The sequence below is a fragment of the Mustelus asterias genome, chromosome 9 (genome assembly GCF_964213995.1).
Source record: "Mustelus asterias chromosome 9, sMusAst1.hap1.1, whole genome shotgun sequence".
Taxonomy (NCBI): Eukaryota; Metazoa; Chordata; class Chondrichthyes; order Carcharhiniformes; family Triakidae; genus Mustelus; species Mustelus asterias.
In genome coordinates, this window is record NC_135809.1 from 17,496,407 (window position 1) to 17,524,027 (window position 27,621).

The window sequence follows — 27,621 nt, forward strand, 5'->3', positions numbered from 1 at the left end:
CAGAAAAAACATACCATTCATAGAGTACATAGGGGAAAAACATAGACACATAGAAACATAGAAGATAGAAGCAGGAAGAGGCCATTCAGCCCTTTGAGCCTGCTCCACCATTCATCATGATCATGGCTGATTATCCAACTCAAAGCCTAATCCTGCTTTCTCCCCATAACCTTTGGTCCCGTTTGCCCCAAGTGTTATATCTAGCAGCCTCTTGGATACATTCAATGTTCTGGCATCAACTACTTCCTCACAGGCTCACCACTCTTTGGGTGAAGAAATGCCTCCTCATCTCCCTTCTAAATGGCCTACCCTGTATCCTCAGACTGTGATCCCTGGTTCTGGACAACCCCACCATTGGGAACATCCTTCCTGCATCTACCCTGTCTAGTCCTGTGAGAATTTTATAAGTCTCTATGAGATCGCCCTCATTCATCTGAACTCCAGTGAAAATCCTAACCTAGTCAATCTCTCCTCATACATCAGTCCCGCCATCCTCACAATCAGCCTGGTAAACCTTTGCTGCACTCCCTCAAGAGCAAGAACATCCTTCCTCAGAAAGGGAGACAAAAACTGCACACAATATTCTAGGTGTGGCCTCACCAAGGCCCTGTATAATTGCAATAACAATTATTGCACCCTCCCACCCAACTTGGATCATCTGCAAACTTTGAGATGTTACATTTTGTTCCCTCATCCAAATCATTAATATATATTGTGAATAGCTGGGGTCCCAGCACCAATCCCTGTGGCACCCCATTAGTTACTGCCTGCCAATTTGAAAAGGACCCATTAATTCCTGTTTTTTGTTTCCCCTCTGCCAACCAGTTTTCTATCCGTCTCAATACACTTCCTCCAATCCCATGTGCTTAAATCCTGCACGATAATCTCTTATGCGGGACTTTGTCAAAAGCTTTCTGAAAGTCCAAATATACCACATCGACTGACTCCCCCTTGTCAACTCTACTAGTTACATCTTCAAAGAATTCCAACAGATTTGTCAGGCATGATTTCCCCTTCATAAATCCATGCTAACTCTGTCTGATCCTGCCACTGCTTTCGAAATGCTCCGCTCTAAAGTCCTTGACAATGGATTCAAGAATTTTCCCCACTACCGATGTTAGGTTTACTGGTCTATAATTCCCTGTTTTTTCTCCACCTCCCTTTTTGAATCAGAGAATCATAGAAACCCTACAGTGCAGAAAGAGGCCCATCGAGTCTGCACCGACCACAGTCCTACACTCATATCCCTACATAATCCCTACATAATCCTACACTCATATCCCTCATATGGGCCCTACCCCCATATCCCTACATATTTACCCACTAATCCCTCTAACCTACACATCTCAGGACACTAAGGGGCAATTTTAGCATGGCCAATCAACCTAACCCGCACATCTTTGGACTGTGGGAGGAAACCGGTGCACCCTGAGGAAACCCACACAGATAAGGGGAGAATGTGCAAACTCCACAGTGACCCAAGCTGGGAATCGAACCCAGGTCCCTGGAGCTGTGAAGCAGCAGTGCTAACCACTGTGCTATCATGCCGCATAAGAGAATATTGGAGTGACATTAGCTACCCTCCAATCTGCAGGGACTGTTCCAGAGTCTATAGAATCCTGGAAGATGACCACCAATGCATCCACTATTTCTAGAGCCACTACTTCCTTAAGTACTCTGGGAGATGAAGATTATCAGGCCCTGGGGATTCATCTGCCTCCAGCCCCATCAATTTTCCCAGCACCATTCCTCTAAATCTCTACAGAAGGAAAGGAAAGGGTGCAAAATGCAGTGTTACAGTCAGGGCTTGGGTGTAGAGAAAGATCAGCTTGATATAAGATAGGTCCATTCAAAAGTCTGATGGCAGCAGGGAAGAAGCTTTTTTAAAAATTTAAAGTAAAGTTTATTTATTAGTCACAAGTAGGCTAACATTCACACTGCAATGAAGCTACAGTGAAAATCCCCTAGTCACCACATTCCAGCGCCTGTTTGGGTACACTGAGGGAGAATTTAGCATGGCCAATTCACCCAACCTGCACATCTTTTGGGCTGTGGGAGGAAACCGGAGCACCCGGAGGAAACCCACCCAAACACGGGGAGAACGTGCAAAACTCCACACAGACAGTGACCCAAGCCGGGAATCAAATCCGCGTCCCTGGCACTGTGAGGCAGCAGCGCTAACCGCTGTGCCAGCGTGCCAGCCCAGAAGCTGTTCTTGAGTCGGTTGGTATGTGACCCCAGACTTTTTTATCTTTCTCTCGACGGAAGAAGGTGACGGAGAGTATGTGTGGGGTGTGTGTGTGTGTTTTATACATGTTGTGAGCTGAGATTTGTGTCTGGGGATGAACATGTGCGCTTTGTACAGGGTTGGCTCGGGGGACTGACAGTCACCCTGGAGAGGCTGATAGGCACCAGTGTATATTAACTTCTGGCAGGTGATTGGAAGAGAGGTGTGTGGGGGAGGGGGGAGATGGGGACACACCCCCCCTGGTGATGTAACCGGTGGGCGGGGACAGAGTGGCTGGGAGGCGGGGCTGATTATTTAAAGGGGCCGCTACAGCGGCAGGGCTGGAGTTGTCGCTGCTGTGAGCATGTGGCACTCAGAGTGAAGTGACCCTGCCCTTGCTTTCTCACCGACTGCACCCAGACATGAGGCTGCTGCTGCTCCCGTTCTCCCTGCCGCTGCTGCTGCTGCCTCTGTGCTTCCCCTCCCTGCTGCCAGAGCCTGGCCAGCCGAGGAAAAGCGGTTGCCCGACCCCCTGTCAGTGTGAAGAGGACGGCGTCTTGGTGCGGCTGGACTGCTCGGATTTGGGGCTGGCCGCGATCCCCGCCAACCTCAGCCTGTTCACCTCCTACCTGTAAGTCTACATTTGATGATGGTCCACATTGAGCCAGCCCCTAGCCTGGGCTAATACTGTCAGAGATTTAATGAATGAAACATTAAAATACCTTAACATCCCTCCTCCCCATAATGGGTGAAAACTATTCACCACAAGGTTCTGGGGGTAAGAGGCGATGAGGACACTCACTAGAGCTCACCCCATAGCTGGAAGGAACTTTATTCCAGCCCTCAAACTCCATTCATGCGGTGATAGCCGCAAAATGTAGATCATTGGTAGCTAAAGCAGCGAGGGAGAGAGTCATTCCACCTGTAAGCAAGTGTCAGGGGAGAGAGAGAGAGAGTTCCACAGGACAACATTCTCATTCACTGACTTTCCATCCTCTCCCAGGTTGCTGTGTAACCGCGAGAAACACCGGACAGAGCACAACTTGTGGAGGTTAAACCACAGGGACAACGTGTCTCAAACTACAATCTATTCTGTATCTTTGTTTTAAAGTCTTCTCCCCATGGGCAGTGTGCTTTCCCTCATTCCAGGCAGAGGAATTGTTTCTTTGAGAGATTCTGGGTAGACCTAACTCGCGAAATGTGCTTGCTGAATGTCTGGTGGAAGCAGATTCTGCGGCCACTTTCAAACTTGGACAAGAGGAGGAGGAGGGGCGGGGGAGGTGGGTAAGAGACAAAATGCTCTCTCTAAAGAGCTGGAATAGAGAGGACGGGCCGATTGGCCGGCCTTGAGTGCTGGGTCGCTCCCAGAATGAAAGGTGGCTTTTATTCAGGGCAAGGTTGCGGAGTGCGGGTGCAAAACATTGTCACAGATAGTGTTGTCCAGGGCATTATGAACTCTCCCCTAACCTATCCCGGACACACAGCCTGAGCAAGGAAGGGGTTGCCCGAATTATCTCTGCTCTGTGACAGCTGCCCCTGCCTGATATTGTTCGGGTGGCACGGTAGCACATTGGTTAGCACTGCTGCATCACAGCACCAGCGACCTGACCTGGGTTCAATTCCCGGCTTGGGTGGCTGTCTGTGTAGAGTTTGCACATTCTCCTCGTGTCTGTGTGGGTTTCCTCCGGGTGCTCCGGTTTCCTCCCACAGATGTGCGGGTTAGGTGGATTGGCCATGCTAAATTGCCCCGGAATGCGTAAATTAGAAGGATTAGCGGGGTAAATATGTAGGATTACGGGGATGGGGCCTGGGTGGGATTGTGGTTGATGCAGACTTGATGGACTGAATGGCCTCCTTCTGCACTGTAGGGTTTCTATGGGTGTTAAAATCAATGTCAACCCCAAAGCTGACACAAGGCAGAGATTTGACAATTGGAAGAGTTGGGAACTTCATAAATACATTGTAAAAAAAAATGCATTGCCCAACCCCGCGGGACATTAGATTATCATCCGTAATTATTTTGCTTAATCGTTTGTTGCCTAAATTGAAATGAGGAACTACTTTTCCCCCAAGAGTTAACATGTGGTAAATATTCTTAGTGATGTTAATATCTGATATCAATGGAATATTAATGTCTAAATTACCAAGCTAACAATAAAAAGTACATTGATATTTAAATCTTCATCAACTCCCTTCCATACCTCAGCATATAAGTACAATAGCAATTTTCTTTGTTGTAAGTGGCTGTGGTATATTTTAGGACGGATTTCTCATTCAGTACCGCTGCAGCGCTTAAAGGTGAAGTGGTTTCAGCCCGGAATAGTTTCCAATCTCTTCCATTTCACTTTGACTGCCGCTCGGCCCCAAACCAGGACGGAAAGCCTCGAAATAATCATCTTTCACATCTGACGGGAGACATCCAAGCGGCCCCTTCTGCACCCCAGACACAGAGACTCGGACCATCAGAGGGGGCGAGCGAGGCCTCCTGAAATACAATCAATGGCCTGTAACAGGGTGAGGGGCAGCCGGACAAATCACTCGCCGTAAACTGAAGAATCGGGGTGACATTAGAAAAGTCAAAGGAGGTTGGAGCCCTCTGCCCAGGCTGCTCACCCCTCTAGTATAACACACAGCTCAGCCAAGCTTCCCTGATCCATTTCCAAATGCTCTAATGGGAGCTCAGTCCAGGTCACACCTCCTGAAAGAGGAAAAAAAAATGTTCTAAGTTTCACTTGAACTAAAATGTAAGTTTTAGAATGGTGCCACATTTTCTCAGTGGTTGCCCGGGTGAAATCATTTAAATTTATTTATTAAATACACGACAGCCGCCTAAATCAAAGAAAACTGCTATTGTAATAAGATGAGGTGTGGAAGAGAGTTGATGAAGATTTAAATCATTTGACTGCGGCTTTATAAATACCACTCTGAATGAAATGGTGAACACACACCCCGTGGGTCTGGCTAAGACCCCGGGTGATTTGTAATGAAGGCTCCCAATTCTTGCTGTCTATTTGAGTTCCTTCAGTGTAAACCCGAGACGGATGCTAATAGCAGGGTGGAAGGTTATCCAAAGTTGGAGTGCGCTAGTCAGCAATCAGGAATAGGCTCCTTACAGTGCCCAGTAAACCAAGCTACAGGCGAGGGTACACACTGGGGCGTTACAAAGTTGGGGGGAGGGGGGCGGGGGAGATGTGGTGTATAGATGGCGAGGGGAGAATGCTGATTTTAAAAAAAAATTAAAAACAATTAACATTGCTGCTGCTGTTCCTCATATCTGATTCTGTACACATTTTATCTTTACTGCTTCTTATGCATTACGAAAGGCAACATTTCCACAGTCTATCTCAGGACAGGGTGATTAAGAAATCGATCGAATAAAACCAGCTTCCGCGCGTTTAAACAAAAAAAAACTGGTTTAACATCAGTAAACCAGTTACTGGTTAAACATCAGTTGAGAATACGAAAGATAACAGACTTGGTCCTTTCCAACTTTCCAATTTGACATGGACCATGTCTCTGCTGGTAATTTTTAATGAATAATGGTTTACTCTCAATCGATTTTAAAGCTAGCACACTGAGGTAAAATGTGCTTAACGTGGGAAAACTGCGGAAATAAATCAGCCCCTCAACAGTTTATGCCTAGTATAACTTGCTGCAGGTAGGATCCTGGCAGTTTACTAACAAGCTAACGCAGACAGTTCTACCTTGCGTATGTTCTTGTTTAAATCTGACTTCTGAAAGTGTCACGATATGAATTGCATTAGCATTTGTCTTGAGTGAATTTGATAGCTTCAGGGCCTCTTCTCTCCTCCGAATTCTAAACAACTAAGGATTCTCATACCAGAAGCATATTGTTCTAGGAAAATAATTCAGTTCATATGGCGTATAATGTTACACATTATCTCCCACCTCTGTTTGATGGATAGGCAGACAGGGGAAAGCATAAGGTCCTCTGCTTGGGTCAAACAATAGAAGACTGAAGTTTGGAACTCTGTGTGACAACTGGACTGATGAAGGCAGTCTGGTTCCAACAGGGAAGGCGTGGATCGCACTAAATAGGTTTCCTAAGGGGCCTGGTGAGTTGCTCCCTCCCTAGTTTTAACCATCTCTGAGAGCACGGCAACATTCTGTGCATCTTCTGGAATTGGAGAATCCCTACAGTGCAGAAGGAGGCCATATGGCCCATCGAGCCTGCACCGACAGCAATCCCACCCAGACCCTATCCCCATAACCCCACGTATTTAACCTGCTGTGTAGAGGCTGCACGTTCTCCCCGTGTCTGCATGGGTTTCCTCCGGGTGCTCCAGTTTCCTCCCACTGTCCGAAAGATGTGCTGATTAGGTGCATTGGCCATGCTAAATTCTCCTTCAGTGTACCCGAACAGGCCCCGGAGTGTGGCAACTAAGGGATTTTCACAGTAACTTCAATTCCGTGTCAATGTAAGCCTAGTTGTGACACTAATAAATAAACTTTAAAAACTTTAATCCCCCTGACACTAAGGGGCAATTTAGCATGACCCATCAACCTCTTCCCGCACATTTTTGAACTATGGGAGGAAACCAGAGCACTCGGAGGAAACCCATGCGGACATGGGGAGAATGTGCAGACTCCACACAGACAGTCTCCCGAGGCCAGAATCGAATCCGGGCCCCTAGTGTTGTGAGGCAACAGTGCTAATCACTGTACCACCATGCTGCCCCATCCCAATCCTTTAGTTGTGGCATCGCCAGAGACAAGAGTCATCCTGTCACCTTGAAGAAATGGAAAGTAGCATTTAAAACAGAACGACAGCGACGGATCTGTCAAAGTACAAGAGACCCGAAACTTAATTGTAGGAAAAATCTGGAGGAAGTTTGATTTCTAACTCCTGTTTAATACAACAGAGAAAACTTGACACCATTCCAAAATCTACATTTTAGCTCAAGTGAAACTTAGAAATTGGTTTTGTTCACTGATACCAAACCTCTCAAATCCGGTGGACATTATTCTTAAACAATGTCCCATGTGTACTTTCTGAGGACATACTAATGAATCTATATTATGAAAATAAATAAGTTATATCTAGATAAAAGCAAAATACTGCGGACGCTAAAATCTGAAAGCAAAAACAGAAAATGCTGGATAATCTCAGCAGGTCTGACAGCATCTGTGGGGAGCGAATAGAGCCAACGTTTCTAGTCTAGATGACCCTTCGTCAGAGCAAGGTTATATTTACATAGCACCTTTTGCATCCTCAGGATGTTCTACAGCAGTTTGCAGCCACTGAATTATTTCTGCTGTGTAGTTTCTATTGTACTTTAGGCAACATAGCTGTCAATTTACATGTGGCAAGATCCTTAAGACATAACTAAGGTCAATGACCAACTCAGTTCTTGGTGGAGGGATACATGCATTTCCTGTTTTTCTTCAAATACCATAGAATCTTTTAAAAAATTTATTATTGTCACAAGTAGGCTTACATTAACACTGCAATGAAGTTACTGTGAAAATCCCCTGGTCGCCACATTCCGGCACCTGTTCGGATACACTGAAGGAGAATTTAGCATGGCCAATGCACCTAACCAGCACATCTTTCGGATTGTGGGAGGAAACGGGAGCACCCATGCAGACACAGGCAGAACGTTCAGACTTGGCACAGACAGTGACACAAGCCGGGAACCATAGAATCCCTACAGTACAGAAGGAGGCCATTCGGCCCAATGAGCCTGCATCAACCACAATCCCACCCAGGCCCTATTCCCGTAACCCTGCTAATCCCCCTGACACAAGGGTCAATTTAACGTGGCCAAGCAAACTTACCAGCACATTTTTGGACTGTGGGAGGAAATCAGAGAACCTGGAAGAAACCCACATAGACAGGGGGAGAAAGTGCAAACTCCACACAGACAGTGACCTGAGGCCAGAATTAAATCTGGGTCCCTGGCACTGTGAGGCAGCAGTACTAACCATTGTGCCACTGCTCTAGACCACTTCAGCAGGTAAAATAACATCTTATCTGAAAGATAGCCCTTCCAAAAGTGTAGCACTCGCTGATACTGCACTGAAGTGTTACTCTGGCTCACGAGGGAATCTCTGGGGTAGGTATTGAACACACAACCTGTTGATTCTGAGGTAAGAGTCCTGTCACTTAAGGAAGGAAGGAAAGGAGAAGGTTGAGAGGTGGCACGACTGCTGTCTGTAGGATTCTGAAGGGGCTTAATTAGCCTAAACAATGCCAGGCTCTTTCACCTCATCTCGACAGTAAACCAGAGCGCACAGTGGCACAGTGGTTAGCACTGCTGCCTCACAGCACTGGGGACCCTGGTTCAATTGCCGGCTTGGGTCACTGTCTGTGTGGAGCTTGCACGTTCTCCCCGTGTCTGCCTGGATTTCCTCCGGGTGCTCCAGTTTCCTCCCAAAGTCCAAAGATGTGCGGGTTAGGTTGATTGGCCATGCAATATTGATCCTAGTGTCAGGGGGATTAGCAGGGTAAATATGTGGGGTTACGGGAATAGGGCCTGGGTAGGATTGTAGTCGGGGCAGACTCGATGGGCCGAATGGCCTCCTTCTGCACTGTCGAGACTCTATGATAAATGATCAGGGTGGGCAGTGAAGTTAAACCAAGGCTCTATCTGATGCAATTTTTCAAAGCCATGTCAGCTTTTGGCTAAGATGAAGCATTAGATCAAGCCCCGGGATGGGGCGCAGCGCCTCACCCTGTTGGCTCAGATCTTGTTTGATCGAACCCAAGAGGGATGCAATGTCTTGTCTTGCCAACTTGGATCTTATTTGAACTTCCTGTGGGGACCATGATTGGACTGAATTTGAACTGGTTTTTTTGATTAGAATTAAAGTACTGAAAGGTACCAAAAAAACATTTGACACTGAATGGTAAATGGAATGTCATTTTTAGCAGCCTTTAACAGATAAGCAACAGTTAAGATGAGCAAATGCGTCAGTAGTTCAATCTGCCAAAAACTAAAGCATGACATTGTATATAAAGAATTTGAACATTTGCAACAGTTTAATTTGATAAATTAGTTTTGAACTTTTATTAAAGATTGTTCAATATTTTTACAGAGCTCTTTATGTAATTGACCTCTTATTCCCACATTATAACAAGATCCCACTTCAAAATGTACAAATCCTTGGCTGTAAGGTGCTTTCAGACATTCTGAGATCAAGATAATATTAATACAAGGCATTCTTTACATATATTGGTCCAGATTATGCAGTAGTAATGATGGAGAAATTGCCAAAAATTTCTTGAGTCAGCCTTGCGCAGTGAAATAGGGAAATCAAGAAGTTGCAGTCAGTGATCCTATGCTTTTTCAGATGGTGCAAGTTACATAAGAACATAAGAAATAGGAGCAGGAGTAGGCCATCTAGCCCCTCGAGCCTGCCCCGCCATTCAATAAGATCATGGCTGATCTGAAGTGGATCAGTTCCACTTACCCGCCTGATCCCTATAACCCCTAATTCCCTTACCGATCAGGAATCCATCTATCCGTGATTTAAACATATTCAACGAGGTAGCCTCCACCACTTCAGTGGGCAGAGAATTCCAGAGATTCACCACCCTCTGAGAGAAGAAGTTCCTCCTCAACTCTGTCCTAAACTGACCCCCCTTTATTTGGAGGCTGTGCCCTCTAGTTCTAGCTTCCTTTCTAAGTGGAAAGAATCTTTCCACCTCTACCCTATCCAGCCCCTTCATTATCTTATAGGTCTCTATAAGATCCCCCCTCAGCCTTCTAAATTCCAACGAGTACAAACCCAATCTGCTCAGTCTCTCCTCATAATCAACACCCCTCATCTCTGGTATCAACCTGGTGAACCTTCTCTGCACTTCCTCCAAGGCCAATATATCCTTCCGCAAATAAGGGGACCAAAACTGCACACAGTATTCCAGCTGCGGTCTCACCAATGCCCTGTACAGATGCAGCAAGACATCTCTGCTTTTATACTCTATCCCCCTTGCGATATAGGCCAACATCCCATTTGCCTTCTTGATCACCTGTTGCACCTGCAGATTGGGTTTTTGCGTCTCATGCACAAGGATCCCCAGGTCCCTTTGCACAGTAGCATGTTGTAATTTTTTTCCATTTAGATAATAATCCAATTTGCTATTATTTCCTCCAAAGTGAATAACCTCGCATTTGTCAACGTTATACTCCATCTGCCAGATCCTCGCTCACTCACTCAGCCTGTCCAAATCTCTCTGCAGACCTTCTACGCCCTCCACACGATTCACTTTTCCACTTATCTTTGTGTCGTCTGCAAACTTTGTCCCCAAAACTGAGATCAATTAGAAATCATTGAATTGACAAGAACTTCCACTCTCACATTTTTAGTTTCACTGGAAAAAAACTTGTCAAAGTTACACTCTGTTGAAGAAGATATAGTTGGTTTTTATGGTGTAACTACTTGCGAAACAGCCCCCAATAGTATTCTTTTTTTAATTTGCTGAACGTCAAATGTCTCCATTATAAGAAACTCCTCATTTTAATTTCTTTTACAAGTTTATTCATAATATCTTGCCTTCCATATCTGAATGTCACAATCACTTATTTCACTTTCTGTGAATCTTGAAGCTCAAACGTAATGGGATTCAGTGGTTTTTAGTTCTTGCTGTGTTGTCTGTGAGAATACTTCAATGTGATTGGCCACTTATGCTAATTAATGACATCACTGTTGCTGCATGCCTGGACGTTCCCTTGACTTGGAGCCAGCTTCACACTGATATTTGAAAAGATGAAATTTCTGCCACAGAGGTTGCTAAGCTTTTGTGTTGTCCTCACCCCATGGCAAAGCAGACCATTCACTATCACAGTCTAGATTCGTGCATGAAGTGATTTTGGTGGGCTGGCAACAACTGTGGGACTGCTCATATGACTGAAGTGTTTTAAGACATTTTACAATATTAAAGGCAATATGCAACAACCTGCAATCCTATCTTAACATAGATTTGCAACTTAAAGTAATTTAAAGTTTATTTATTAGTCACAAGTAAGGCTGACATTAACGCTGCAATGAAGTTACTGTGAAATTCTCCTCCTCGCTACACTCTGGCGCATGTTCGGGTCAGTGCACCTAACCAACATATCTTTCAGACTGAGAAGAAATTGGAGCACCCCAGAGGAAACCCATGCAGACACGGGGAGAACGTGCAAACTCCACACAGACAGTGACCCAAGCCAAGAATTGAACCCGGGTCCCTGGTGCTGTGAGGCAGCAGTGCTAACCACTGTGCCACTTCAGCAGATAAGGAGTAACAAATGTAGGGAACAAAACACTTTTGGCAGGTTATTTCTTCAGCAATTTTGTATTGCCACCTAATAGAGACCAGTTTTACCTGCAGTCAAGTTCTGAAGAAGGCTCTGATGCCAAAAACTGCCTTCAGGCATATTTAAATTTCCTGCAACACAAAACAGAAAATGCTGGAAATACTCAAGAAATCTTGGAGCATCTTTGGAGAGAAACACAGGGTTAGCGTTTCAGTTTTTCAGTTTTGTATTAAGTTGATCTTTCTCTACGCCCTAGCTATGACTGTAACACTACATTCTGCACTCTCTCCTTCCCTTCTCTATGAAGTGCGCAAGAAACAATACTTTTCACTGTATACTGATACATGTGATAATAATAAATCAAATCAGAGCAATGGAAGTTCTGATGAAAAGTCATCAATTTAACTGTTAACTCTGTTTCTTTCTCCAAACATGCTGCCTGACCTGCTGAGCGCTGATAGCATTTTCTGAGTTTGTTTCAGATTTCCAGCATCTACAGTACTTTACATTTTAATTTCTTGCTACTTCTGTCAGTGCTAAGGTCTATCTGGAAGCTGACCTGCACCTGAGGGGCCTCTGCATCCTGCTCCAGGACAGGAACTCCCAGCACTGATCAGATATAATTTATGTTGGGTGCACTGTTTCCCCTCCAATGTTTTTGGGGGGCAGGGAGGAGAGGGAAGGGTTGCAGAATAATCAGGTCCGAGGAATGTCCGGCTTCAATTTCTACTCAATGCTGTGAATCATTCTTAGTTGTTGCTGCAATTGGACTGTTGGTACCAACCTCGGTAAAGAGCAAAAAAAAGAGTGAACAAAGGCATTTTAATTCTTGATTATTATTCCATAATTTCTTCTGGAAAACATTAATCTTAATTGTTTCATGTAAGTAATCTGTTCACCCATGATATCCCAGTGGTCAAATAGTTTGCTGATAGTCCCTGTCATGGCTGCTGAATTAAAATTGCCACTTGAGTCAGGCACTTTTGCACATCCAAAAGTGGATTGGCCATGCTAAATTACCTATTAGTGTCAGAGAGATTAGCAGGGTAAATGCGTGGGGTTACGGGGATAGGGCCTGGGTGGGATTGTTGTCAGTGCAGGCTCGATGGGGCAAATGGCCTCCCTCTGCTCTGGTGGGAGGGGCGGGCAGCACAGTGGTTAGCACTGCTGCCTCACAGCACCAGGGACCTAGGTTTGATTCCCGGCTTGGGTCACTGTCTGTGTGGAGTTTTCACGTTCTCCCTGTGTCTGTGTGGGTTTCCTCCAGGTGCTCCAGTTTCCTCCCACACTCCAGAGATGTGCTGGTTAGGTGCATTGGCCGTGCTAAATTCTCCCTCAGTGTACCCGAACAGGCTCTGGAGAGTGGCGACTCGGGGATTTTCACAGTAACTTCATTGCAGTGTGAATGTAAGCCTACTTGTGACTAATAAATAAACTTAAAAAGAAACTTTAAAAACTTAAGGGATTTTATGATTCTATGATCAGTGAACTATTAGCAGCTACGGACCTAAATTTCAGCACCAAGGAGAAAATTGGTGGGTGGGTGGGTTTTGATGGTGGATTGGGCTAGGTGGGTGAAGGAGTTTCTGGCAATCCCAATTTGGTAGCAGAATGACAATAATTATATTTTAAAAGGAATGATGCAAACTGAAGATGGGGACCTGCGCATCTTCAAACGTTGACATGGTTTATTGTTTCCAGGGGTCTGTTTAATGAATCACAGAACAGTTTGCCATCACTGATCTCAAAAGCAGATTCATGCAAATGTTTAAATTTCCTGTGACCTGAGCTAAATCTTATCATATATTGCGACTGCCAGCAAACATAAATACTATACAAGGAAGGGTTTAATGTATACATGCCAGATTTATGCTTCAATGTGGCAGTGTTTTGTTTTACCAAACTGTACATTGTTTGTACCAATCTATCTCGTTAGAACTCTTGAATCGGCCCAGTGCTTTGTGTTCCTGGTTTTCATCTTTAACATTTGACAATGTACATACACTGATAACTTGAGTCTGAAAGTTACTATTTACGTTGGTAATGTACAGATGCTTCATACAATTGTATGACATTCCCAGTTGCTTTGAAAGGATTTAAAAGTTTATTAAAGGATTGAGTCTTGATTTTTGTCATTGAAGGTTATGAGTTTGAGCTCTCTCCCTAACAGCGAATGGCCATGAACATCTCTGTATACTGATTTTGACATCCATCAGTGTGCTCATTGTCATCAATACATTTAAATTTTAAATAATCCTCCTGTGGCTAAACATGTTGTTTTATCAAGTAGCTGGACTCGAGAGGTGGGGAGGGGGAGTTGGTGTCAGGTACAATTCTGCTGTAGGCTGAGAGAGTCGGCAGGACTGCTACAATTGCCATTAGTGCCCATGGTTTTAGGATGAGGAGGAGACACCAGGCCCCTGCTATAAATGTACATACACAAGTGAGGACAGGTTCATGGCTATCCCATGATTGAACAGCCTGTCACCACTGATGGCCAAGAGTTCAAAGGACATTCCAAAGACTGTTCCTGCCAAGACTGAGGGTAGATCCAAGGCCATGAAAGCAAAAAAGGTCATCTTGAAGAGAGTTCACAGAATCATAGGAATGATACAGCACAGAAGGGAGCCAGTCAGCCCAACTGGTCCATGCCAACCCAAAGACACTCAGGTTCCCTTTGATACATTGGATGTTGCTACTAAGATTGGCATCATCTCAACTGGTTTCAAGAACAGCTGTATAAATATTTCAATCACGGTCTTAAAATGAAAAATAATAATAAGTTCCTGTCTCCTGTGGAATGACACCCAGAAACATGCCCAGCAGAGAGTTAAGGTGTTCCAGAGAGGAGGGAATGAAGAATTTTGGCATGAGGGGAAAATACACAATAGAGGGTCAATTTTAGAAAATCTCCTACTTTTCTGGAATTTGTTGAATTGTGTTTTGGGGTTTGTGCTATGGATGGCTGTTCAAGTTGAGTTAAGGTGGAATGATGTACATTATCATTGTCAACTACAGAAATTCAATGTTGAAGGAGTTGGAGAGGAGGCTCTTAAAAATTCTCTTTCTCTTGAACTACTTGGAGTTTTCAGATCTGATTTGCACCTCTCCTGAGAGATGCTGTAGCTGTTGGTGGGTGGGGGGGGGGGGGGGGGGGGGCGATGGGTAAGAAACATTGGAGGTTGTGCTGCCTAATGTTTAGCAATGGCATCAAAAAGCAGCATGTTGCATTGGTCTGTCAGAGGATGATTCTGGAAGATTCCTGCTGATCTGCACCACCACACAGTCTGGGAGGAACTCCAGTAAATCATCTTAGAAGAATCATCTTAGAAACCCTACAGCACAGAAAGAGGCCATTCGGCCCATCGAGTCTGCACCGACCACAATCCCACCCAGGCCCTACCCCCATATCCCTACATATTTACCCACTAATCCCTCTAACCTACGCATCCCAGGACACTAAGGGCAATTTTAGCATGGCCAATCAACCTAACCCGCACATCTTTGGACTGTGGGAGGGAAACCGGAGCACCCGGAGGAAACCCACGCAGACACGGGGAGAATGTGCAAACTCCACACAGACAGTGACCCAAGCCGGGAATCGAACCCAGGTCCCTGGAGCTGTGAAGCAGCAATGCTAACCACTGTGCTACCGTGCCGCCCACGGCAAATCGATTGCAGATGACAGCCAATCATCTTCCTGAGAATCGCCAAAGGCCTTTAAGGTTTCCCAGTCCAGAAGGTTATTTGCAATGACGTCAGTGTTGGTGCTCACATTCCGTGGTTTTGGCTGGTGCCTAGTTTAAGAGGGATGAATAGGACAAGACTCAATGGGCAAGACATTTGCACAGATTTAAAAGTGGGCCCCTAATGGAGCAGCTGCTCTTTCACCTGTCTTTTTCAAATGTTTACTTGTTCAAAAGAACTTAATTGGCGCTTTTACTTTTAGCTTTGCAACTTCCTATCCCTATCACAGTTGCCCATATATTTTTCTACCAATTGTATGGTGGCACGGTGGTTAGCACTGCTACCTCACAGCGCAAGGGACCCGCGTTCAATTCCTGGCTTGGGTCACTGTCTGTGCAGAATCTGCACATTCTCTCCATGCCTGCGTGGGTTTCCTCCCACAGTCCGAAAGACATGCTGGTTAGGTCATTGGCCATGCTAAATTCTCCCTCAGTGTACCCAAACAGGCGCAGGAGTGTGGCGACTAGGGGATTTTCACAATAACTTCATTGCAGTGTTACTGTAAGCCTACTCGTGAGTAATAAATAAACTTTTACATCAACATCGTTAGTTGATAGCCATCACACTGAAGCGGAACATCAATAATGGTGATCGCAAGTAATTCAGAGAAGCTGAATTTTGGGCGGTGGGGTTGGTCTGTGGCAGACGGTTTGCACATTAAAGCGGGCAGGCACAGCTTTTGGGAAGGTTCTATAGCCTGAGTTCATTTCTGGATCTGAAGGAACATCCTGACAATTGTTCTCATTAGGATTTGCCATTTTGGTAGATTAATTCTGACTACTTCAGTACTGCCGAGACCTTTCCTGGGGCTCTCATATAGATAGTTAATTGATATTTCTTTCCAATAAATATAGTGACTGACCACCTCATTAGAATATATTTCCAAAGCAGAATTTTTACCTTGCCAATCAATGCAATTATTAATTGCAGTAATCGTGCTGATTTAATTATTGTTGCATTAAAATGACTTTAAAATATATGCTGCAATGCATTACTTTGCATTGATTATTTGGTAAAACAATATTGGCAAATAAAAGTGTTCATTTTCTTGCAGTGATAACTGAACATTCCAGCGCTTGTACTTACAGCTGCATTTTTCCGAAGCTTATATTTTTGTTTGAACTAGTACAAGTTGTACTTTGCACCAGATGCTTGTATTGATGAGGGCTTTTCATGTCCTTAAATACTTGACAAGTGAGATTGTAGCATTACCTACTGCCGTGGTGCATTATTTTGAGTGGGAGACGGGGTGAAGTCACAGTCATCAGAGACATAACATCATTACAGAACACAAGGAGGCCACCCAATCCATCAAGCTCATATCAGATGGATCTGCATTTAAAATTCCCTTTACTTAAAAATTGAAACATAATAGAACAACTTTGTATTCTTTGAGCAGCTAAACACACAACATTGTGTCCTGCAGACATTCCTCTGCGAATGGAACAAAATGAGAATTTTAGTGACCCTGAGGTGAGGTGGGTTAAGTCTTATTATTCAACTGGATCACTATTTTGCTAAGTTTATGGACTTGGTTTGGTGCAATTTCAGCACTGCATCCAACATTACATTAAACCCATTAGCAGCATTGGAATGTAGATCATGATCTCTCACTTAAGTAAATGTCCTTTTTTTAACGCAATATCAAAGCTTTAGTGCCCAGGTTTACCAGCTTTGTAAACCAGTCCACCATAAAGCAGATTAGTACAGATCAACATTTCAGCACTCAAAGCTAACCCCCTCAGATTATATATAAATTAATCCCACTTTTCCACTTCCAGTACTTCAGTGTACAGAATTTTAACCTAACATGCCCATCCGGTATCATAGGAGATTAATATTGGGCAGGTTGTAAAACCCACATTCTACTCAATTTGATGGATTTCTGGCATGATGAATTAGATTAAATCACCCAGAATGTCTTTATTTAGCTTTTATTTTATTTTCCTTTCCATAAAGGAAAGGAATGTACCTCCTCTTGTTTGGATTCATAGGCAATCTCTGCGATGCAGTGTGGTTAGAATCATTGAATTCCTACAATGCAGAGCAAGGCCATTCGCCCCATCGAGCCTGCACCGACAACAATCCCACCCAGGCCCTATCCCTGTAACCCCACATATTTATCCTGCTTGGTCCCCTGGCACTAAGTGGCAATTTAGCATGGCCAATCAATCTAACCCGCACATCTTCGGAGTGTGGGAGGAAACCGGAGCATCTGGAGGAAACGCGTGCAGACACAGGGAGAACGTGGCATAGCTCATGGAACACTAGTGTTTATGTTCTCGCATATTTCCAATCCCTTAAGATACCTTAAACTATCTTTCAGCCTAAATTAGGACACATTAATAAACTCATGTCTGTAGATTTCCCATTTAAATATCTAAAACTCCTTTCTGTTGGACTTCAAGAACTTTATGTATACTTTATGGAGGATTTAATACTTTGTTAATGTTGTGTGTCAGTCACACTTCTTAAAAGGCTGGAAATCTTCCTTCAAGCTTTGACATAAAGTACTTCCAGCAGTCATTATTTAATTTGGGAATGAAGTTTAACACATGTTGAATGATAAAAATCATTTCCGATTAGCTGTTTTAAGCCAATCAAACAAAACTTCAGCTTTAACAAAGGGTCGTCTGGACTCGAAACGTCAGCTCTTTTCTCTCCTTACAGATGCTGCCAGACCTGCTGAGATTTTCCAGCATTTTCTCTCTTGGGGTTGAAACTTCAGTACAACTTTTTGGGAGGTGATGGTCTAGTGGTATTATCGCTGGGGGAGGCCATTCGCCCGCCACTGTGCCCACCCCAGTCCAACGCTGGCATCTCCACAACATAATTGTAGATCTACTGATTTGTGACTGTACTTTAAGATTGAGAACTGTATGTTGAAGGCCATGAATCATGCTAACTAGTTAAGGGTGCTCTTGAATAGAATACAGATAGTTACAGGTTGTCCACCCCAATTCCTATAGAAATTAAGTTATTGTAGGTAGTTTTGCATTTTTGAATGAGGTGCGGTCTTTATATGTGTGTAGCATGCCCTATTTGCCCATTTTCTAAAACTTCAAAATCATATTTTCATTTAACCCCTTGCTTTATCTTTTCCTCTAGATTCTCTTACTAGAACATTGGCGTTGGGTTATTATAAAGTCTCTTATTGTTTGCCTCAGTTTTGCAATGTTGGACTTCAAGAACTTTAATGTCTTCTATATGTAGAACCATAGAACCCATAGAATTTATGGTTTTATATACAGAAGAAATTTAACAATATTTGTAATTCAAATTGCACAGAAGATATTTACTTGTGTAAAACAAATAGGAGAAAAATGCAAAAATACACTAAGCCATCAATTGGCAGATCTTCCTTAAATTGAAATATGTATTTGTCATCAAAGTATGAACTGATTTGATTTATTATTGTCACATGTATTAGTAGTATACAGTGAGAAGTATTGTTTCTTGTGAGCTATACAGACAAAGCATACTGTCCATAGAGACGGAAAGGAGAGAGTGCAGAATGTAGTGTTACAGTCATAGCTAGGGTGTAGAAAGAGGTCAGCTTCATGCGAGGTAGGTCTATTATTCAAAAGTCTGATGGCAGCAGGGAAGAAGCTGTTCTTGAGTCTGTTGGTACGTGTCCTCAGACTTTTGTATCTTTTTCCCGACAGAAGAAGGTGGAAGGGCGAATGTCCAGGGTGCGTGAAGTCTTTGGTTATGCTGGCTGCTTTGCCAAGGCAGCGGGAAGTGTAAACAGTGTCAATGGATGGGAGGCTGGTTTCCGTGATGGATTGGGCTTCATTAACGACCCTTTGTAGTTTATTGCGGTCTTGGACAGAGCAGGAGCCATACCAAGCTGTGATACAACCAGAAAGAATGCTTTCTATGATGCATCTGTAAAAATGGGTGAAAGTCATTGCAGACATACCAAATTTCCTTAGTCTTCTGAGAAAGTAGAGCATTGGTGGGCTTTCTTAACTATAGCGTCAGCATGGACGGACCAGGACAGGTTGTTGATGATCTGGACACATAAAAACATGAAGCTCTCAACCATTTCTACTTTGTCCTCAGTGATGTAGACAGGGGTATGTCCTCCACTACGCTTTCTGAAGTCAATGACTACCTCCTTTGTTTTGTTGACATTGAGGGAGAGATTATTGTCATCGCACCAGCTCACCAGATTCTCTATCTCATTCCTGTACTCCGTCTCGTCATTGTTTGGGATCCGACCCACCACGGTGGTGTCACCAGCAAACATGAAAATCGAGTTGGAGGGCAATTTGGCCGCACAGTATGAAGAATATATATAGTATGGGGCTGAGGACACAGCCTTGTGGCACCAGCGTTGAGGGTGATCGTGGAGGAGCTGTTGTTGCCTATCCTTACTGATTGTGATCTGTGGGTTAGGAACTCTAGGATCCAGTCACAGAGGGAGGAGCTGAGCCCCAGGCCATGGAGTTTGGAGACGAGTTTTGTAGGAATAATGGTGTTGAAGGCTGGAATAAATAGGAGCCTGACATAGGTATCTTTGTTATCTAGGTGTTCCAGGTTGAGTGCAGGGCCAGGGAGATGGCGTCTGCTGTGGACCTGTTGAGGTGGTCGGCGAACTGTAGTGGATCCAGTCAGTCTGGGAGGCTGGAATTGCTTTGTGCCATGACTAACCTTTCGAAGCACTTCATAATGATGGATGTCAGGGCCACCTGATAATCTTTAAGACACGCTGCCTGGCTTTTCTTTGGTACTGGGATGATGGTCGTCTTCTTGAAGCAGATAGGGACCTTAGATTGGCGTAAAGAGAGGTTGAAGATGTCTGTGAATACCCCCGCCACTTGATCCGTGCAGGATCTGACTGCTCCCCCGGGTACCCCATCTGGACCAGTCGCTTTCCATGGGTTGGCTTTTGAGAAGACTGCTCTGACATCTGCAATGGTGACCTCAGATACAGGTTTGTCCAAGGCTTATGGGTGGCACAGTGGTTAGCACTGCTCAGTGCAGGGGCCCAGGTTTGATTCCCGGTCAGGTCACTGTCTGTGCAGAGTCTGCATGTTTTCTCTGTGTCTGCATGGGTTTCCTCCGGGTGCTCTGGTTTCCTCCCACAGGCTGGAAGACGTGCTGGTTGGGTGCATTGGCCATGCTAAATTCTTCCTCAGTGTACCCGAACAGGCACCGGAGTGTGGCGACTAGGGGATTTTCACAGTAACTTCACTGCAGTGTTAATGTAATCCTACTTGTGATTAATAAATAAACTTAAACTTTAAATATGGCATGTGTGTAAACTGATCTAAGTTAAGGGAGGGTAGACGTTTTCAAGAGTCGATTTTGAAAGAATCGAAGTGCAGCTCTATTCTCTGTCTCAGATTTTGACTATTGGGAGAAATAAATTCTTCACTGGGCACACTGTTTCTGCAGCTCATGAATTTTATTGAGCACTTACAGAAACACAGTGATGTGTAGTTCACCTAACTGTGTTTGTTTTACAGCTTAATAGTCTCCACTGGTAGCCTTAGATGTGTATTCAATTCATTAACATTGAATCGACAATTAGAGCTTCTTTCTTCCCTTTCTTTAGTGGGATTAATGGATATCGGCAAGGTTAGTGCATCCACCAGTGCAACCTCTTGCTGGGAAAGCTAGCAGGCTTGACTAATTCCCAGCGGCACTAACTTCATGACTTTATTCTACGCTTTTAAGTTTGACTGAGGGGCTTAAAGGTAATGACATCATGCTGTTGCTTTTGAAAATGGGACAGTTTGCACATTATTTATTGTGGGCATTGAAGGGATCTTATATTCACCAAGAGAAAAACCTGACAGTGAGTTGCTGTTGAAAAATACATTTTGCATCCATACACAGGAAGAGTGGGAACTACCCAACTAAATATATATTTTAATTGTAGTCCTCTTCTACTAAATTGTTCAACAGAAGTAAATATTTTTTCGCATCCTTCATTCAAATGGGATAGTCCTATACATTGTATCAACGAGCATTCATTCCAGGAGGAAAGGAACTTTTGCAAATAGCAGAATACTGCCAAATGGCTATTGATCAGGGAAGAATTGAATGTGCACAAAAGGCTGTGCCTAAACATTGTGTGACAAATAACAATCCTGTCCATTTATTAGGATTTATTTTCCTACTGAAAATGCAATTGCCCAATGTGTAATTGCTAAAAGAGAAAAAAGCTGGCGGAGTTGCATTCTCTGATTCCTAATTAACAGCTTTGGCCTGAAAGAGAGACCCTCTGACTATGCCATGAAATGTTGCAGCTGCATTGTTATTCCGCTTGATCGGTTTGCTAAAAAGTCGGCTGGGCATTGGCAATGGTGTTAGGAGAAAATTCAATAGATGTTTTGTATTGTGCCAACTGAAGTGAAAGAAGGCAGCGATTAAACTTTCAAATGGGCAGCTGTAATCTGCTCGTTAAATGGAGCTAAATATGAGATTTACAGTTAATTCATAGTAATTACATATAAATAAAAACAGCAACAGTGCCTCTAATGCATGCATGAATGATTAAGACAGTTTGTGAAATGCAAATAAAGTGTGCCTGAGCTAAAAATTACTCAGTACCCCAAGTTGTTTGACAAGGTATAGTTTCCTTAATTCCCAGCAGAAGAGTATGCAGTGAAGTAAGCTACATGGAGAATAGAGTTTAATTTATGTTTTGAACCATCTTAGCAACCTGCAGTTTCCCCAAGTTAGAATTTTATTAATATGCACAGATCACAATGGCATTAACATTATGCTATCTGTTGTTTGCCCTTTAAGAAAAATAACAATAGGTTTGTTAAGTCTCGAGTATCAGTGTCTTTTATGTAACACCATACTTTAGCCCATGCTTTCTCTACCGGTGGAATAAAGAAGGCATTTAACTTTAGCCAGATTAAAAAAAAACTTCTTCACATACAAGCAAATGCAATTAGAAAAAAAAATGTAAATCTTGATGTTTCATGAAATGTTAGCAAAGAAGTTAGTAGTTCTCAGTGTACAATGGCTGAACTAAGGAACTTTGGTCACTGTATAAGAACCATTGTCCTGGTTGCCGTGTCGGTTAAAAACAGAGTCCAGCCTGGTCGTGGGAAATACCTACATATCTGACACTAGACTCATTTCTTTGAGAAAAGGGGTGGAATAGAAAGTGTGGTAATTTTACTGTTGCATTCTAATCAGCCATGGTCTGCCTAATTTTCTTTGATCTGGAAGATAAACTAATTTTCCTATAAGCTGGACAAAAGTAGTTAGCTATGTAATGCTTTTATGTTGCCTGAATAGAGTATAGAGCGAGGGCAGGAATAGTAATGGTGGGAGCACAACCTTTCTCTCAAACTCATCCACAGTCGCCACTGCTTTGAAATGAGAACCACAAGCAAAGACTATTGGAATGGCATCCTCTGTGCTGTCTCTCCCCATTGGTGACTCCCAAAATAAAGAGCGGTTATATTAGTGTTGGCTGAAAAGCGGGTTTATTTGGCCAAATGTTTTCTGTTGCAGCAATAACCAACTGTGATAATTAGATTACATGTGTGTAAACACTTGTCAATATGCATTGAATTTCTTCAGGTCTTGCTTTATTACAGGGCTGAGAAATTGCTTCGTAGGTTTTCCTCAATACTTTGACTCTTGCGAACATGACAACATGCTGGAAAAAGGCTCCTGGATTTGTGCACTTTCTAAAATTTGTAGGAATGATCTTCTGTGCTGTGTTTTTGGATACACTAAGCGAGGCGCGGAGAAAAGTGAAGTCGAAGAACTTTGTTTCAGAAAAATGGAGAGGTCAGCTTTGACCTAAGCTGGTTGTTTTTCCTGTCAGAAAAACATAAAGGCAACGGCTGACATGTTGAATTGCGCCAATACCAGAAAAGAGATTAAAGTTGGCGTGATTGCGGGTTTCAAAATTAATCACATTCATTAATGTAACTGATCAGGAGTTGAACAGATGTGTTGGCCCTTGTATCCATTGTCCACTGTTTAAAACAAAGGCTTGATTTACTCCTTAAAAATAAATTACATAATTCCAACAGGGTATAAGTTTTGTTTAGGTTATCTTTAGTTCATTTGGACAGCAATTGCTAATTTGGTATTACAATGTATTACCATCTGTTCAAAATTAATAGGAGCCACATTCACACTGAATCTAACTGGCTGACTGAGGAACTGAGTTTCCAAAATCCAAAACACGAGCAAATATCACAGATGCAGCAAATCTGAAATAGAAACAGAAAATCTCAGCAGCAATAATCTGAAGCATTACCTGGTGTTTCCCCCCTCTACAGATGTGGCCTGCCATGATGAGAATTTCCAGAATTCTCTGTTTCTAACTCAAGATTGAACCTGTTTGCCTGCAGTAGAATGGATGTGATTTTCTTGTCCTGAAACGTACTTGTGGTAAAGCTGTTTAGCATTCACGCAACAGTTGCCACATAAAGAAGGAACATAGAACATAGGAATTAGGAGCAGAAGTAGGCAAATTCCGCCCTTTGAGCCTGCTCCGCCATTCAATCAGATCATGGCTGATCTCTCCCTGGTCTCAAATCCACCCCCCCCCCCACCTGTTCCCCATATCCCCTTATCCCTTTTTTTAAAGTTAGAAATATATCTATCTCCTTCTTGAAACTATTCAATGATTCAGACTCCATGCGCTGTGGGGCAGTGAGTTCCACAAATTCACCACCCTCTGCGAGAAGTAGTTCCTCCTCATCTCCGTTTTAAATCTACCGCCTCTTAACCAATACCTGTGATCTCTTGTTCAGGATTGCCCCACAAGAGGAACCACTTGATCTACATTTACTCTATCAATCCCTTTTAAAAGATGCTGCATTTCTTGGCTGAAAGTGAAATTGAGGCCGGAACTTTACCGGGAAACCCGCCCAATTCCGGGGGAGGGCGAGGTTCGGAGAACGGCATTCTCCGTTGGCTTCGGGCAGGATCGTACAAAATTTGGGCGGACGCGTCGGTAAAATTCCGCCCTGAATGTCACTGAAATGAGATGAATATGTCATGAATATCAGGAAACAATACAAGGCTAGAAATTATTAAGAAAATGTTTTAAATGATTCTTTTTTTTGCAACTTGATCATTGGAATGCATGGCATAGCTCACAAATTAGACCACTCCATTTTAGTGAGAGGTACAGAGAAGCTGTGTGTGTGGAACAATTGTGTGTTGTCCATTTAGTGGCTAAGAAATGTCTATACAGGTCAAGTTCAAGGCTTCAAAGTATAGTTATTCAGTCCTTCCAATTGGTCTCCTGCTGCAAATTAACTGCTTATTTTCATTGAAGTTCAGTGTAACTTGTGAATACATTCCTTCAACTACAACAGGCAAAAGTATAATACTGTAGCCTGCAGCACAAAAGGAAGCTATTTGGCCCATCACGTCTGTGCTGGCTTGTTGCTAGAACTATCCAAAAGTAAACTCAGTGCTGTGCTTTCTCTAATAGTCCTATATCTTCCTTTATCTCAAATGCCTATCCATTTTACTCTTTACAGATGCAGTTGTAACTGATGGACTTAATCCTTGTTGCAGAGTTTATACTCTAGTAACCCTTCGTGTCAAAATACTTCTCCTAACCCCTTCTGATCTTGTTCTTGGTGTCAATTATAAATTGACTGCTTGTCGTTGATTCTTCGGCCAAAGGAAATGCCTTTTGTCTGTCTATTTTGTCAAATCCCTTCATAATTTTAAACCTCAATTTGGTCACATCAGGGATGTTATATGGGCAACTCTCCAGTTCACCAACATAATTTGCATATCTAAGAAGGCTTTAAAAAAGTGTAACTTTGCTATTGCACCTCCTCCTTTCATCAGCAACCCAGGGGTCCCAGTATTAGGGGCTGCGTCTGGTGACTTATCCGCCTTACATTTTATCATTTTTCATCAGAATCAATTCCTTTTCTACAGTATTGTCCGAATTTTGCTCCAATTCTTCACTTATCATCATCTGCAAGACTGACAAAAATATTCCACAGTGGCACAGTGGTTAGCACTGCTGCCTCACAGTGCCAGAGACCCGGGTTCAATTAAAGCCTTGGGTCGCTGTCTGTATGGAGTTTGCACATTTTCCCCGTGTCTGCGTTAGTTTCCTTTAGGTGCTCCTGTATACTCTCACGGTTCAAAGATGTGCAAATTAGGTGGATTGGCCATGCTAACTTGCTCCTTTGTGCCCCATGATGTGTAGATTAGATGGACTAGTCATGGTGAATGTGGCGGGTTACTGGGATAGGGCAGGGGAGAGAGCTTGGGTAAGATACTCCGTCAGAAAGTTGGTGCAGAGTCAATGGGCCATATGGCCCCTACTGCAATGTAGGGCTTCAATGATTCTAAAATAATGGTCTTATGGTTTCCTCCCCACTGCCCCTATTAACCTTTCTGTGTTGGGTGAAAACTTGAAGTAGGCCCAGACTCCATTCAGTGCTTGTGCATACACCACCCCCACTCACCCACTGGCCTGGGAATCCAGGATAACATAAAATGGGTGGACACCTAGCAAAAGTGGTCTCTGACCTTGTTTCCTGCTCTTTGCATTCAGGGAAATGGGTATACCTAGCACCAAGGATCAGAGTCATGTTCTATAGCGAGATTTACTTCTGCATTGCTCAATTGTCTTATCTGTTACGGTAAATCTATGTATCAATATATCAAGCTAATATTTCCTCCTATGTGTGAAGTTTTGCTATTTTGATTTTGTAAAACCCAATTAATTTATCACTATTTATTTTTTAAATTTTTAGTCCATCCAAAACAAAACGATTTCAGTTTGAATACAATTAATAGACCCCATGAGAGAGACAAAGAGGATCCAAGCTGACAAGATGAGGCATTGCACCCCATCTTGGCCTTGATCTGAGGCAATAGGCCGAGATGGCTATGAACAATTGCAGCAGGCAACCCCTCGGTTAAACCTCATCGGCTACTCTGACCACTGACTGCTCTAGCCTGGGAGATCAACCTGCCTGATCATTGACTCTCCCCTGCCAATTGAAATGGGCAGGTGACTTTGGTGACCATGTCATAGATTCGTAGAATCCCTACAGTGCAGAAGGAGGCCATTTGGCCCATCGAGTCTGCACCAACTACAATCCCACCCAGGTCCTATCCCCTTAACCCCACATATTAACCCTAGCTAGTCCCCCTGATACTAAGGGGCAATTTACCAATGCCAATCAACCTAACCCGCACATCTTTGGACTGTGGGAGGCAACCAGAGCACCCGGAGGAAACCCACGCAGACACGAGGAGAACGTGCAAACTCCACACAGTCACCCAAGGCCGGAATCGAATCTGGGTCCCTGGCGTTGTGAAGCAGCAGTGCTAACCACTGTGCCACCATGCTGTATTGTAGCCTTTTGACTACATCAACATTCTAAGACATGCACTGTGATTTTCTGTTATGTTCATGATAGCGGTTATCCTAGAATTTAGGTTGGAACAAAGTTGAACAATGTTTTAGTACATTTATCAGACCCATTCTGTTCTGCACCAGCACAAATATAAACACATCTAATACCTTCCATTTACATTTGAAGTTTAACAGTAGGTCACCCTTTTGATTCCTTATGATAAATGGTTTGCTCCTTTTAGATGATGATTTCCTCAGGCGCTTTCTCAAATGGCTTGGGACAACAATTGCCGGGGCTGAAGATATAGTCAAAGGCTTTAAAAACAACTTGGGCCATAATTACTGAAGCCCTGCCACTAACGGTTGTTACTCTTCTTTCACATCTTCACACACTTCCCATGGGGAATTGCGGAAGGACTCACAGAAAGAAAGAAAAACTTTCATTTATTTACTTTTTATTCATTCACGGCATGTGGGCGTCACTGGCTGGGCCAGTATTTATTGCCCATTCCTAATTGTCCTTGAACTGAGGCCATTACAGAGGATAATTAAGAGTCAACCATATTGCTGTGGATTTAGGGTGGCACAGTGGTTAGCACTGGTGCCTCACAGCGCCAGGGACCTGGGTTCAATTCCAGCCTTGGGTGACTGTCCCTGTGGAGTTTGCACGTTCTCCCTGTGTCTGCGTGGGTTTTCTCTGGGTGCTCCGGTTTCCTCCCACAGTCCAAAATTGCCCCTCAGTCCAGGGGGATTAGCAGGGTTGATGTGTGGGGTTATGGGGATAGAGTCTGGGTTGCATTGTTGTTGGTGCAGGTTCAATGGGCCAAATTGCCTCCTTTTGTGCTGAGGGATACCATGATTCTAAGATCTGGAGTCACATGTAGGTCAGACCAGGTAAGGATGGCGGATTTCCTTCCCTAAAGGGAACCAGATAGGTTTTTACAACAATTGACAATGGTTTTGTGGTCATCATTAGACTTCTAATTCCAGATTTTTATTGAATTCAAATTTCGCCATCTGCCATGGTGGGATTCAAACCTGGATCTCCAGAG

General features: G+C 43.6%; 1 protein-coding gene across 1 annotated transcript in view; it reads left to right on the forward strand.

Moving 5' to 3' along the window:
• The first annotated feature begins 2,553 nt into the window (after positions 1-2,553).
• The window catches only part of LOC144498517 (leucine-rich repeat-containing G-protein coupled receptor 5-like), a 172,366-nt gene continuing 147,298 nt past the window's right edge, over positions 2,554-27,621 (forward strand). Inside the window, exon 1 of the mRNA XM_078219744.1 lies at positions 2,554-2,858. Within this exon, the coding sequence (XP_078075870.1) occupies positions 2,650-2,858 (209 nt within the window). The 5' untranslated portion in view covers positions 2,554-2,649. The remainder of the gene's footprint in view (positions 2,859-27,621) is intronic.